Below are 15,048 nucleotides of genomic sequence, written 5' to 3'. Positions count from 1 at the left end.
AGTCACACTTTACCCTGCGTTAGTCATGTGTTTGCCTCTGCATCACACAAAGCTTTGGCTTTAAATACAGTGGAACCTTGGTTAGTGTCATTAACTCGTTCCAGAAGTCCAACTCTAACTTAATCCATTTCTCGCATAAGAAATCGTGTAAATCCTATTAATCGGTTCCAGAAAGTCAAAAATGTTGACAAAAACACATATTTATAGTTTTAAGATTATAGTTTGACACACAGAAAAAGTATGAAATGTAAATTAAATCAATATATATTTCGTCTCCTCTCCGGGATGCCGAGGCCAGAGAAGATGGGGTCAGCCGCATCGGCGGTTGAGAAAGCAACAGATGCGACTGGACGAGAACAGCAGAGGCAGGCAAAGCTGCTTTTCAACCAGGTTTTCAGTTAATAATGCGAGAAGAAATAAATGCACCGTGAAAGACAAAACATGAGCTGTGGATACCAGCATTTTGTCAATGTTGTGCTGAAACAAGCATATTCACTTTGTTTGGCTTGAAATAAGCTAAATTAATAAACTTTACAATAATACGTAGCTTTTGGCCATTTTCATCCTGCAAACATATCTCTCAAAAGAAAAAATAAAACCTTGGTGACCTAATATAGCCAGTAGTACATTGAAACATTTACACTTCACCTATGTGATCAGTATTGGTATCGGTATCAGCCAATATCACTCACGGATGATTGGGATCAGTATAAAACCCTGATCGGAACATCCCTAGTTATTGTAGATAAAACCTTATTTCTATCTGTGATTAAATGCTTTTAATTCCAAGTGTGATTAACCGTGATTAAATATGTTAATCAATTGACAGCCCTATACATATAATACATATAAATGATGAATGTAAGGGATGAACATCTAACCCTTAAGTGCCAAAGTCAAGAACTTATTGGAAATAATGATTACTGTGTGTGCGTGAGAGATAAGTATCAGAAGCGACTCAGACATTTTGATGAGCCTATTTGGTATCGTGGAGACATAAGGGATCTGACCATTTCTGAGCCTAGTGACATCATAGTATGCAAATTAGATGAGTGCATTTACTCCCATAACAGACATTGGGTAATACTAATGATTTTTACCATGTACAGTATGCTTGAAAAAACTCCCAAAAGGGTTAATTTACTGTTACCTTCATTGAATATGTGATTGTTGCCAAAGACACAATATGGCAGCAAGATCAATACAGACACCACCTTCATGGTTTGCTTTGCTTTTTGCTTTGCTTCATTTTTTTATTTGTAAGTTATTTGTAATTTGTATGTAAGTTCATTCATTCATTCATTTTCTACCGCTTTTTCCTCACGAGGGTCGCGGGGGTGCTGGAGCCTATCCCAGCTGTCTTCGGGCGTGAGGCGGGGTACACCCTGGACTGGTCGCCAGCCAACCACAGGGCACATATAGACAAACAACCATTCACACTCACATTCATACCTATGGACAATTTGGAGTCGCCAATTAACCTAGCATGTTTTTGGAATGTGGGAGGAAACCGGAGTACCCGGAAAAAACCCCCGCATGCACGGGCAGAACATGCAAACTCCACACAGAGATGCCCGAGGGTGGAATTGAACCCTGGTCTCCTAGCTGTGAGGTCTGCGCGCTAACCACTAGACCGCCGTGCCGCCCTGTATGTAAGTTATTTCTTAAAAAACAATGTTTCTCACCTCAATAATGTAATGGAACCAAAGACAGTCCAACTGCCAGCATTTTTCATAAAGACGGTGAGAAACACATCTCAATTCAAAAAATAACTCATGACAAAAAAGGAAGATGGTGTCTGTGTGGTGTCATGCTGGCACATCATGTCTTTGGGAACGTCATGTCTTCAATGAAGGTAAAAGTAACACGAAAATGTGTTTTGTGTTAACACCATACTCTGTCAAGAGTCAACCACTGATGACATCATTGACGGGCAACATAATGTAGCCGACTTCTGGTTCCGGTTGCTATTTTGTCCACTAGCTAACCCATCTATCCATCCATCCATCCATCCATTTTCCTCCGCTTATCCGGGTCCGGATCGCGAGGGCAGCAGTCTCAGTAGGGAAGCCCAGACTTCCCGTTCCCCGGTCACCTCCTCCAGCTCCACCGGGAGGACACCAAGGCATTCCCAGGCCAGCTGTGAGACATAATCCCTCCAGCGTGTCCTAGGTCTGGCCCGGGGCCTTTTCCGGGCTTCCCGGGACACCTCACCAAAGAGGCATCCGGACTAGATGCCCGAGCCGCCTCAACTGACTCCTCTCAATGTGAAGGAGAAGCGGCTCTACTCTGAGCCCCTCACGGATGACTGAGCTCCTCACCCTATCTCTTAGGGTGAGTCCAGCTACCCTACGGAGGAAACTCATTTCAGCCGCCTGTATCCCCCATCTCATTCTTTCATGACCCAAAGCTCATGACCATAGGTGAGGGTGGGAACATAGATCGACCGATAAATTGAGAGCTTTGCCTTCCGGCTCAGCTCTCTTTTCACCACGACGGTCCGGTACAGCGACCGCATTACTGCCAAGGCTGCGCCAATCCGTCTGTCGACCTCACGCTCCCACCTTCCCTCACTTGTGAACAAGATACTTAAACTCCTCCACCTGGGGCAGGACCTCATTCCCAACCCAGAGGGAACACTCCACCATTTTCCGACTGAGAACCATGGCCTATGATTTGGAGGTACTGTGTCTCATCCCAGACGCTTCACACTCAGATGCAAACCGTCCCAGTAAATGCTGAAGGTCACAGCCCGAAGAAGCCATAAGCACCACATCATCTGCAAATAGCAGAGATGAGATTCTAAGGCCCCCGAACTGGACTCCCTCAACACCTTGGCTGCGCCTAGGTGTTTATTCTGTCCATGAAAATTGTGAACAGAATCGGTGACAAAGGGCAGCCTTGGCGGAGGCCAACGTTTACCGGAAACAGGCTTCGACTTACTACTGGCAATGCGAACCAGACTCCTGCCCCGTTTGTACAAGGGCCGGATAGCACGTAGTAGCGCGCCACCAATCCCGTACTCCCTGAGCACCCCCCAAACGAGGGACACGGTCGAATGCCTTTTCCAGATCCACAAAGCACATGTAGACTGGTTGGGCAAACTCCCATGCACCCTCAAGCATCCTTGTGAGGGTGTAGAGCCAGTCCAGTGTTCCACAACCGTATTGGACCTCTTGCAACAAAGGTTCAACCAACGGTCGTACCCTTCTCTCCAGCACCCTGGAATAGACTTTCCCAGGGAGGCTGAGGAGTGTGATCCCCCATAGTTGGAACACACCCTCCGTCACCATTCTTGAAAAGGGGGACCACCACCCTGGTCTGCCAATCCAAAAGGTACTGTTCCCGACTTCCATGACTTCCAATGTTGAAGAGATGTACCAGCCAAGATGATGGTGCCGCGGACGGCTGCCTCGGTGTGTTGGTGCACATTGTTTTGCTTTGTTTTATGTTATAAAACTGTTTTTTGCGCCGGTACCGGGAGCTCTTTCACCAGGGAAAAGCTCATGAACATCAGGGGAGCAACACCAGAGGATTTATTTCCTAAATTTCTGCTTCCAACAGCGGAAATTTTGGATATATTGGTCAAAGGTGCGCTCACCCTTGCACACGCAGCGAAACGCCGGAGGAGAGGAAAACGGGCCGGCGCGCTCGTGCGCCTTCGTCAGCGGGGATTACGCACGTCGCTACCCGGGATATTTCTCTCTAATGTGCGTTCACTTCCCAACAAACTAGATGAACTACAACTGCTGTTGGGAAAAAACAGTGACTTCTCTTCATCTGTGGTTTTGTGCTTTATTGAGACGTGGCTCTGTGGATTAATACCGGACTCTGCGCTGCAGCTGGCTGGCTTCCAACTCCATCGCGCGGACAGAGACACAGAACTTTCCGGCAAAACTAAAGGTGGAGGAATCTGTTTCTATATCAACAGTCGTTGGTGCAACGATGTGACAGTGATCCAGCAGCACTGTTCTCCTGACCTGGAATCTTTCACCATTAACTGCAAGCCTTTTTATTCACCCCGTGAGTTCGCTTCATTCATTCTGGTTGGCGTCTACATCCCGCCGCAGGCCAACGTGCAGGACGCACAGCGCATGCTCGCCGACCAGATACTGTGTGTGGAGCGGACCTACCCGGACTCCTTAGTTATTGTCCTTGGTGACTTTAACAAAGGCAACCTCACCCACGAACTCCCTAAATACAAACAGTTTATCAAATGCCCGACCAGAGAGGAGAATATTCTGGATCACTGCTACACTACAGTCAGGGATGCTTATCACGCCGTCCCCCGTGCTGCTCTGGGACTCTCTGACCACATCATGGTCCACCTGATTCCCGCGTACAGGCAGAAACTAAAGCTCTGCAAACCTGTAGTGAGGACATCAAGGAAGTGGACCAGTGAGGCTGTGGAGGATCTCCAGGCGTGTTTGGACTCCACTGACTGGGATGTGTTCAGGACTGCTACCAACAGTCTGGATGAGTACACAGAGGCTGTGACGTCCTACATCAGCTCCTGTGAGGACTGCTGCGTTCCATCACGCACCAGGGTGAGTTACAACAACGACAAACCCTGGTTCACAGCCAAACTCAGACATTTAAGGTTGGCGAAGGAGGAGGCCTTCAGGAGTGGCGACAAAAACAAGTATAAAGAGTCGAAGTACAAGTTTAGCAAGGCGGTGAAAGAGGCTAAACGACTGTACTCTGAGAAGCTCCAACACCAATTCTCAGCTAACGACTCTGCGTCTGTCTGGAAAGGGCTCAGGCAGATCACCAACTACAAGCCTAAAGCCCCCCACTCCATCAACGATCGACGCCTAGCCAACGACCTGAACGAGTTCTACTGCCGCTTTGAAAGACAAAAGTCCAGCAACCATCCCCCTTGACACCTTTCAACAGCTCCAGCCATCTCCACCAAGACCTGCCTTAATGGCCCTCCCCTCCCCCTCCTCACCCACCTCAGTGATGACTCTTTCCATCCACGAGAGAGACGTAAACAAACTCTTCAGGAGACAGAACCCCCGGAAAGCAGCTGGACCGAACTCTGTGTCTCCGTCCGCCTTGAAGCACTGCGCTGATCAGCTGTCTCCAGTGTTCACAGAGATTTTCAACACCTCACTGGAGACATGCCACGTGCCTGCCTGCTTCAAGACCGCAACCATCTTCCCTGTTCCCAAAAAGCCAAGGACCACAGGACTTAATGACTTCAGACCCGTCGCCCTGACCTCCGTGGTCATGAAGTCCTTTGAGCGCCTTGTGCTCTCTCACCTCAAAGCCATCACCGACCCTCACCTAGACCCCCTGCAGTTTGCCTACAGAGCCAACAGGTCTGTAGACGATGCAGTCAACTTGGCCCTCCACTGCATCCTCCAGCACCTGGACTCCGCAGGAACCTACGCTAGGATCCTGTTCGTGAACTTCAGCTCTGCATTCAACACCATCCTCCCATCTCTGCTCCAGGAGAAGCTCTCCCAGCTGAGCGTGCCTGACTCCACCTGCAGGTGGATTACAGACTTCCTGTCTGACAGGAAACAGTGTGTGAAGCTGGGGAAACACTTCTCCGATACAAGAACCATCCGCACCGGATCCCCCCAGGGCTGCGTTCTTTCTCCTCTGCTCTTCTCCCTGTACACGAACAGTTGTACCTCCAGTCACCAGTCTGTCAAGCTCCTGAAGTTTGCGGACGACATCACCCTCATCGGACTCATCTCTGACGGTGACGAGTCCGCCTACAGGTGGGAGGTTGACCATCTGGCGACTTGGTGCAACCTGAACAACCTGGAGCTCAACGCCCTAAAAATAGTGGAGATGGTTGTGGACAACGGGAAGAACTCAGCCTCTCCTGTCCCCATCACCCCCTGTGACTCTACCATTGACATTGTGGAGTCCTCCCGCTTCCTGGGTACCATCATCTCCCAGGACCTCAAGTGGGAGCCGAACATCAGCTCCCTCATCAAGAAGGCTCAGCAGAGGATGTACTTCCTACAGCAGCTGAAGAAATTCAGCCTGACAAAGACAATGATGGTGCACTTCTACACCTCCATCATTGAGTCCATCCTCACCTCCTCCATCACCATCTGGTACGCTGCTGCCACTGCTAAGGACAAAGGCAGACTGCAGCGTGTCATTCGGTCTGCAGAGAAGGTGATTGGCTGCAATCTCCCATCCCTCCAGGATCTGTACGCCTCCAGGACCCTGAGGCGTGCAGAAAGGATTGTGGCCGATCCCTCTCACCCCGGACATAGACTCTTCGAGACGCTCCCCTCTGGCAGGAGGCTGCGGTCCATCAGGACCAAAACCTCACGCCACAAGAACAGTTTCTTCCCGTCTGCTGTCAGCCTCATCAACAAGGCCCGGAACCCCACCTGACACTCCTCACACCCCACCTCTGCCTCATCCTGCCACTTTGACACTTTCATTATATGCGTTACATTAACACTCAGTTTGGACTCTTAGGAAAAACAATCAGACTGCACTTCCGGAATAACAAACAAAAACAGACTGTGTACATATATTTATACTGTTATTCTGTATATTTTGTATTTTCATATTTTGTATTTCATATTTTGTATTTTTCATTCTTTTTTAATAGATGTGTATGCACCTACTATACCAAAACAAATTCCTAGTATGTGTTTGATCATACATGGCAATAAACCTTTTCTGATTCTGAAGACGGAAGGCGGAACTCGTCCACCCCCGGAGCTTTGCCACTGTGGAGCGTTTTGACCACCCCAGATACCTCAGCCACGGTGATGGCACTGTCCACGTATGTGTCCTCAGACTCTGCTTCCTCTATGGAAGGTATGTCCGTGGGATTGAGAAGGGCCTCAAAGTATTCCTTCCACTGTCCGACTACATCCCCAGTCGAGGTCAGCAGGCCCCCGTCCCCACTGTAAACAGTGTGGACCGGGCACTGCTTCCCTTTTCTGAGGCGCCGGACGGTTTGCCAGAACCTCTTCGAGGCCGACCGAAAGTCGTGCTCCATGGCCTCACCGAATTCCTCCCACACCCGAGTTTTTGCCTCGACAACCGCCAAAGCCACGTACGTTTGGCCTTTCTGTACCTGTCAGCTGTTTCCGGATTCCCACAAGCCATCCATGCTCGATAGGACTCCTTCAGCTTGACGAGGCCCTGACCTCTGGTGTCCACCATCGGGTTCGAGGCCTGCCATCACGACTAGCACCAACCGCCTTGCGGCCGCAGCTCTGCTCAGCTACCACAGCAATGAAGGCACGGAATATGGCTCATTCGGACTCAATATCCCGGTCCTCCCCCGGGATGCAGGTGAAGCTCTGCCGGAGGGGAGTGTTGAAGACTCGACAAACAGGAGACTCTGCCAGACGTTCCCAGCACACCCTAACTACTCGTTTGGGTCTTCCAGGTCTGTCCAGCATCCTACCCCACCATCTAATCCAACTCATCACCAGGTGGGGATCAGTTGACAGCTCAGCCCCTCTCTTCACCCGTGTCCTGGTGCCAAGTACACTTATGGACATCCCTATGTTCGAACATGGTGTTAGTTATGGCCAAACTGTGGTTCGCACAGAAGTCCAGTAACATCACACCGCACGGGTTCAGATCAGGGAGGCCGTTCCTCCCAATCACACCCCTCCATGTCACACTGTCATTGCCCACATGGGCGTTGAAGTCTCCCAGTAAAACAACAGAGTCACCAGCTGGGGTGCTCTCCAGAACCCCCCTGTTGGACTCTAAAAAGGCCGGTACTCCGAGCTGCCGTTTGGCGCGTATGCACAAATGACAGTCAGGACCCTTTCCCCAGCCCGAAGGCGTAGGGAAATGACCCTCTTGTTCACCGGGGCTGACTCCAACACAGAGGCACCAAGCCGGGGGGCTATTAATAAGCCCACACCAGCTCGCCGCCTCTCCCCTGCAGCAACTCCAGAGTAGAACAAGGTCGAGCCCCTCTCAAGAAGTTTGGTTCCAGAACCCAAACTGTGGGTCAAGGTGAGTCCGACTATGTCTAGTCGGAACATCTCAACCTCTCGCACAAGTTCAGGTTCTTTCCCCACCAGTGAAGTGACATTCCACGTCCCAAGAACCAGATTTGGCCGCCGAAGACCAGGTCACCCAGGCACCAACCCTTGACCGCCACCCAACACACAATGCACCGGACCCTTATGCTTGCCACCGGCGGGGCCCCACGAGTGAAGACCCGGCGCCCGACCACCAGGCGCTCGCCTGCGAGCCCCTCCCTTGGGCCTGGCTCCAGGGTGAGGCCCCGGTATCCCACATCCGGGCGAGGTACGGTTCCTCCTCTTGGTTTTATTTATAAGAGTCATCTGAATCACTCTTAGTCTGTCCCGTCACCTCGGACCTGTTTGCCTTGGGAGACCCTACCAGGGGCATATAGCCCCAGATAACATAGCTCCTCGGATCACCCGGGCACTCAAACCCCTCCACCACGATAAGGTGGTGATTGACGGAGGAGCACTAGCTAACCATCATATTGAATTGTTCATCTCAGTGCATGTTTTGAGAGTGAATTTTAACAACACTGACTAATAGAAGCTAGTGACTTTGTAGCCACATGGGGTGCTATCACATCATTACGTCATACGTGTGCACTTTTTTGTTGTGCGCTGTAATATTACGATGTACAGTATGTTTTGTGCTTTACTATCAGGCACTGTATTTAAAAATGATTACTGACATAGGTTGACTGAGATGAACTGCAAAAGAACAATTATTACAATTTTTAATAGAATTAACTGTTGACTTGCATCTGTTGGCCATGTGATGCCGTACTATGTTGTTCATCTGTGTTAGCCATTTGTTAGCATTTGTGGACCACATGTTGGTCTCCCTCAGCCATATAGTGACCTCTTTAAAAGTAGCATCCTGTATGTTCAACAATACCTGCTTTTTCGTGTACTATGGAGAAGAGTAGCCTCTTGGATATATGGACACTAGCAGAGGTCTGACCCTGTTCACCAGGTAGTCTTGTTGAGTCATCTGAAAACAGAGGAACATGCAATGTATTCAACTCTTCTGCTGTGTGCCCAGGCTCTGAGGGCGGGAAAAATCCTTGTCATTACCATTACTAGCAGTATCCTTCCCACATGTATTCTTGTCTATCAAGTTGGCCAGACGGTCCTTGCCCAGGTTAAGGAGGGACGTGGGCTTGAAATCCAGCTTGTCATCTGGGTGGGGTTTGGAGGACATGGGCATGCCGTACAGGAAGTTTGAGAGAACAGAGTTGGTGGAAGTGGCAGGACTTGATGGTGTGACTACCTGGCCAGTAGTCTTCACCGTCGTCATGTTGCCGCTGGAAGAGTTGTGGTTACTTTCTGTGTTTGTGGACTTGGTTTCTCGAGACATGTCTTCCGCTGACCTGCACGCAGATCCAAGAAGAAGAAACGTCAAAAAGTGCTACGATGTTGAGGTAATAATAATAAATCCTTGTGGTGTAGCTTGTCTGGTGCCATGTTCAGACATCTTAGTGCTGACCTTTTGACAGTGAAGTGAATGCGGTGGCTTTGCTCCAGAATCTTCATCAAAGTCTTGGTGTCATACTCAGAGGGTTTTTTCAGGGCAACTCCCTCCGGTAGACCATGAGCCACAAGGCAGGTGGGTTCCTTTTGGATCCACTCATAAGGCACGGGAACCAGGGAGTTCTTTCCCACAGCTTCACCTAGAATATACAACCAGGGAATAACTGGTCACATAACTTGTAACGGTTTTATGTAAGAGAGTAATGGTATTGATTCATGAGAAATGAATAGCAGCATGAAAACACAAGATTCCTTACTGTAGAGCACAGTGAAAACTTCCTCCACCATCTTCCTCAGAACAAAGATGTTGGACGGGGCATCTGGAGGTGGTCTGGCTTTCCCGTGCTCTGCGTCCTTGCTAGCCTTGCTCAGATCGACTTCCTGGTCTTTGGTATGGGTGTTGGCAGCCGTGATCACGTTTGTCAGGCATGGTGCCCCTAGAAGAAAAGTGGGGGTCAGATTGAAACCTGAGAGTGGAGTGACAGGTTTTTGTCATGTAGTAATTCTTCCTTTTGTCATTTAGAGGGGTTTCAGATGACGGATGTGTTATTCGGGGAAAACAATGACGACGTCATGACTGAAAAACGTCAGCTAAAATGTCAGCTTGTTTGTCCTAGCAGTTTCAGCTGAATGTAAAGTATTCCCAGTACAAACATAGAGAGTTGAAAGACGGCCCTGGCAGCCCTTCACCCTGACCTGTTGACCCGATAATGCCCGAATTAACGCCTCTATTTAATTAACCACCAAGTCCCCCATAGTCCCCAGCTGTGTGGCCTACAAATACAAATAGTGTCCGGATTCTCTAATTACAGCCAGTTCAAAAACACTGGCATTAACAACTGTGACATAAACAACCTCCCGATGTCCTGATGTGTTTTTGTATGAACTCAACAAGATGGCAGTATCATGAGTGGTCAGCAACTACTGTACCTCTGCTTACACTTGTTGTGAAACAACATTTGGTGTGAAATTCAAGTGTGTTACACTCGCCGTACTGTTGTTCATAATGAACTTAGAAGTATTAATAACCCTTCTTGCTATTACATTGGTTCTCTTAGTACATGCTCACAAATTACCACGTGGTCAAACAAAGCTATGTTTTCCTTTCCGTTTTCTCATGCATTCCAAATCTTTATTCTGTGCAACACCCAGCTATAATGACAGCATTCATGTCAGCAGACACTTACGGCAAAACTTGTAGAAGTCTGTCTGGATCTCCCTCCTGGAGTTCAGGAAAATTCTGCCCCTCTCCGTGCCGACAGCAATCACACTATCTTCGTGCACGGTGACGCACGCCACCTCTGCGTTGAGCTTGGACATGGCCATGCACTGCAAAACACATGAAGTCAGTAACTAAAGCGACACAAACAAGTATAAAATAAGATGATGATTAGGGATGGTGAACCTACCACAGAGTCGAGGGCAGACACCAGGCTAGTGAGGATCTCTTGCCTGGCTGACACCAGAGAAGCCTGGGGCTCACATCGGGAGATTGTCCTGGCACCTTCACATGGCAGCTTCCTCATCTGAGCCATGCCTCTGGTAGGGGGAAACGGACACAGTTTGACAAGATGGTGAGTGTTCTTCTCGAATGCAAAACGTTGCAAGAGGTCGTACTTAGACATACCCAAGAGTTCATGATTCAATCAACATCATTTGCAACTGTTAGCTTTGTGTCAGCATTTCTTAGTCATATGTTCATCTCTATTAGTCACGAGTCTCCGTTACCTTAGTATGTTCTTCTCATGTATCAGCATCTATTAGCCATGTGTTAACTTCTGATACTTCCTATGGCTCAATATGTGACATGTGTTGATCTCTATTACACAAGTGTAAGCTATGTTTGTCCTCTCCTTCTCATGTTAGCCTCTGTTAGGTTAGCACGTTTTAGCATCTGAGCCACATGGTAGCCCTTGTTAGTCATATCTTGAAATCCCTCTGCCATACATACACCTACATTAGCACAACGTTAGTTAGCTTTTTATTGGATGTTCAATCACGTTATCTAAATGTTAACATCTGTTCATATCATGGCTTTTATTCGCTTAGCATCTCTTAGCCATGTCCAAACATCTGTGTGACACATCTTGGGACAGTGCCACCCCCCATGCCATATATTACCTTCTGTTAGCTTTGCATTGGTTAGCCAAGTATTAGTATCTGCAATATTTCAGCTTCCATTATCTTAACATCTCCTTGGCACAGGATCTGTTAGCCATATGTTTGCCTTTGTTAATCTACCACCTGGTATCCCTATTTTTACATTGACAATTGTTTAACCAATTGTTTAACATTTCTACCATAGTATCTGACAGCTGTCAGATAATGTTCGTATCTGACAGCTGTGTGTTGTTGCTATAGAAGGCTTCTAATTAGCTAGTTAGCCGTGTGATAGCGGGCTTTGATTGCTGCCAATCAAAGATGGAAAAGATGAGAAGTGATGAGATATAAGATGTCCTGCTTTGAAAAACTACCTCAAGATCAACAATAGAGCTAAAAACCCATCAATCAGAGCACAGTACATTCTTGTATTGTATTATCATGAAACACTTCAAATCCAAAATAGTACCAAGGGCAGACAATGAAAACAAACAGAAAGGAAGTGTTGGGGGGGTGCAGCACTAAAAGCCAGGCAGCCTACGTTCTCATGGCAACTGGAACCCGTCTCCCTGGAAACTAATCTCGGGGCATGTGAACAATTCCGCACTGGCCTTTAATCTCTGCAGACACTGGGAACCATTATACTGTACTTGGCAACCACACTGACAGACAGACAGAGAGAGAGGGAGAGAGGGGCTAATGTTCACTGAGGAAAGAGGAGGGTGTGGCAACAAGTCTTATTGGCCATCTAAACATTCTTCCCCTAGGGAAACGCAACCATTAAACTCCCCCAGCACAACCCCACCCTCTCCACACACACACACACACACACACACACACCCTTGCCTCCATCTCACTCCCCCAGAATTATGATGACCTCAAAATAGATGACCTCCTTCCCTCACAGGAAGTGGAGGAGGAGCCATTTACACGTTTTGATGTGTGAACAGTCTGGACACCAAACATCTATAAACACTTCATGCAGGCTTAGAAGTTAACATGAGGACAAAACACGAATACATCAGCCACTTTAATTTCCCCAGTCAGGGAAGACCCCAAACAGGCCGCCTGCACGCTAAATCCAGCATGACATCAGACTCACCCATTTCTAAATTTTTTTCATTTTTGCAACAGATTCTGAAAAAAATCATAGGCTGGCATTTTGGCAGTAGGTTCTCAAAAAGAGCAGCGCTCTCCTGTCATACACGGTATCTTAGGCCCGGTGTTGAAAAAACTTTGCATTCCACTGTGCTGGAGTCGTAAATACACATCCAGACGGGACGGTTCACTGAGTGAAAATTATGCACACGGCAAACCAAATGTGTGACACTGTGAACGACACACAAACGGAACCACGTGACACCCCAAACCATAGAGAAGAAAGAAGTCCTTCCGCTTCCAAGGCTGAGCTAAACTTACAATAAGTGAAATTACTCCTGCGAGTCATTTTGAAGTGTAAGACAAAAAGATATCAGGAGAATCTTGAGTCAATGCCAGTTGAAATATTCAGATATTACGTTGGCTTATCGTCAAAGCTCACTTCTGATGATGGGGTGGCATTGGGTCGGTGACATAATTATTTTCAGAAAACAGAGGTGTTGGCTGTCTACACAAAAACAGCAACACGGTATTTTCAGTTTTTACGACTCTGGAAATACTGCAGCGGGACACCCAGAACGCCATTTCCGGATGGATGATTGGTTGAAACGCTAAAATACTGTTGTTTTCACCCCAAAACATGTCAGTGTGAATATAGCCCTATAGACTAGCATTTTGGCAGTGGTTTCTCAAAAACAGCCGAGCTCTAGTGCATACAGCAGTGTATCTCAACCTTTTTTGTCTCATGTACCCCCCAGAGCCTTTCTGTCATAGCATCAGTACCCCCACTCATACACATTGATAATTCTCCAAAAGTGGTATGTACCACAACTGTTACAATTTTGGCGCAGCTGTACCACAGGTTATAGTGGATGGCTAGTGTTTTTGCAGTAGATACTTAAAAACAGTAGACAGCTCCTGTCTTATGCAAAAGCCAAAGATGCTCTATATCCGGGATGTCAAATTCAATCACACAAAGGGCCAAAACTCAAAGTCTACTTTAAGTGGTCCAACTAGACATTACCACCGACCCACATTAATATTTTGTGGGGGAATTGTACATTTTTTGTGCCCATTTGCTTGTTTCAATAAAATTATTGTAGCTCGGCCACTTCTTCCTCATGCTTGCAATGTTTAGGCAAAAGCGACAGTATTTTTAGTTTACAGCTGTGGAATGAGCAGATTATGTGTTTCCCAGAATGCTTTGCTGTAGTTAAAATGATGACTTTTGACTGTCTTATGCCTTTTAAGGTGTTATGTTGGACAAAGCGCTGCCGGTTTTAGTCGTGTACAATTAAATTATTTTGACTTTTGAGCTGAATCTGGCACCCGTATTAAGAATGGTTATTAATTTGGTGCAATAGAGAATATTGTTTCTACTTTTAAAATGAAAATTCCAGTGGAGTAGTTTATACCGGAGAAATAGCGCTGAACAGAGCGCTGTCAGCACTTGGCTTGATAAGGTCTGCCAGGTGGGCCAACAGAATGGTATTTTCCAAACAGTTACGTGGGCTGGATTTGTCCCCCGGGCCTGACTTTGACACGTGCTCTATATGATAGGAGAGTTGTGTGTTTTTAAGAATGTACGTCAAAAAACGCCAGTCAAATATCCTCTATGTGACAAGAGTGCTCTGCTGTTTTAAACGTTGGTCGTTGGTGAAGCAAACTAGCGGGCCTCTTTTAGCCAGCAAGTTACCAGTTGAAGAGCGTACTGTTTTTCAGCTTTTTAGTCGTCCCTGGCAGATGCCTGCGTCTCCTGAGCCAAAAGTCATCAGATATGGATGGTTCGAGATGAAAAGAGTCTGAAATGTTTTGTGTGCACTTGCTGTAACAAAAACGGCACCTTAAAGTGTTATATTATGACAAGAGAATTATTAAAGAATGGTATTGTTGATTTTGGTAAGTTTTGAAGAAAAGTTTAAATCGAGTTTGAACACGACAACAAAATGCCATTATTTAAGTAAAACTATAAATGAGCAGTTCAGCAGTGTGTGGTCGTGTTGTCGAAATAGAAAGTTGCAATTAACCCAACCAAGCGGTTACAAATGTTATATTCAAGTTGAAATGGCTCGGTTGCTAATGCAGCTAGCTGTCTTTGTTGTATGAGCCTAATAACCTTTAAACAGACGTGACGGACAGTTTAGCAAGGACAAACATAAATAAATAAACAGCGCCACACTCTTTGCATTAAACGATGTTTAAGTAGGTGGAGTAAGGTATAATTTAAAAACTGACACTGTAACCTCTCCTTTTGTGTAAAGTTAAAGAACCAACACTGGCTAATTAGCTAACGGTATCGTGTAATAACGCAAGCTAGCTGACTCGCTAGCGAGGTAGC

At 47.1% G+C, this 15,048-nt stretch overlaps 1 protein-coding gene across 4 annotated transcripts in view; it reads right to left on the bottom strand.

Moving 5' to 3' along the window:
- Window positions 1-15,048, bottom strand: part of gtf2ird1 (GTF2I repeat domain containing 1) — a 35,602-nt gene that overhangs the window by 19,897 nt on the left and 657 nt on the right. For all 4 annotated transcript variants that reach the window (XM_058088319.2, XM_078787984.1, XM_058088318.2 and 1 more), the window contains exons 2-7: window positions 10,922-11,051; window positions 10,700-10,841; window positions 9,770-9,949; window positions 9,469-9,652; window positions 9,057-9,352; window positions 8,878-8,973 (exon numbers count right to left, since the gene is read on the bottom strand). In XM_058088319.2, the coding sequence (XP_057944302.2) occupies window positions 8,878-8,973; window positions 9,057-9,352; window positions 9,469-9,652; window positions 9,770-9,949; window positions 10,700-10,841; window positions 10,922-11,047 (1,024 nt within the window). In that variant the 5' untranslated portion in view covers window positions 11,048-11,051. The remainder of the gene's footprint in view (window positions 1-8,877; window positions 8,974-9,056; window positions 9,353-9,468; window positions 9,653-9,769; window positions 9,950-10,699; window positions 10,842-10,921; window positions 11,052-15,048) is intronic.

Source organism: Doryrhamphus excisus, linkage group LG21 (genome assembly GCF_037039965.1).
Source record: "Doryrhamphus excisus strain RoL-2023G ecotype Guam linkage group LG21, RoL_Dexc_Guam_v1.1, whole genome shotgun sequence".
Taxonomy (NCBI): Eukaryota; Metazoa; Chordata; class Actinopteri; order Syngnathiformes; family Syngnathidae; genus Doryrhamphus; species Doryrhamphus excisus.
This window is presented reverse-complemented; position numbering and strand designations above follow the sequence as displayed.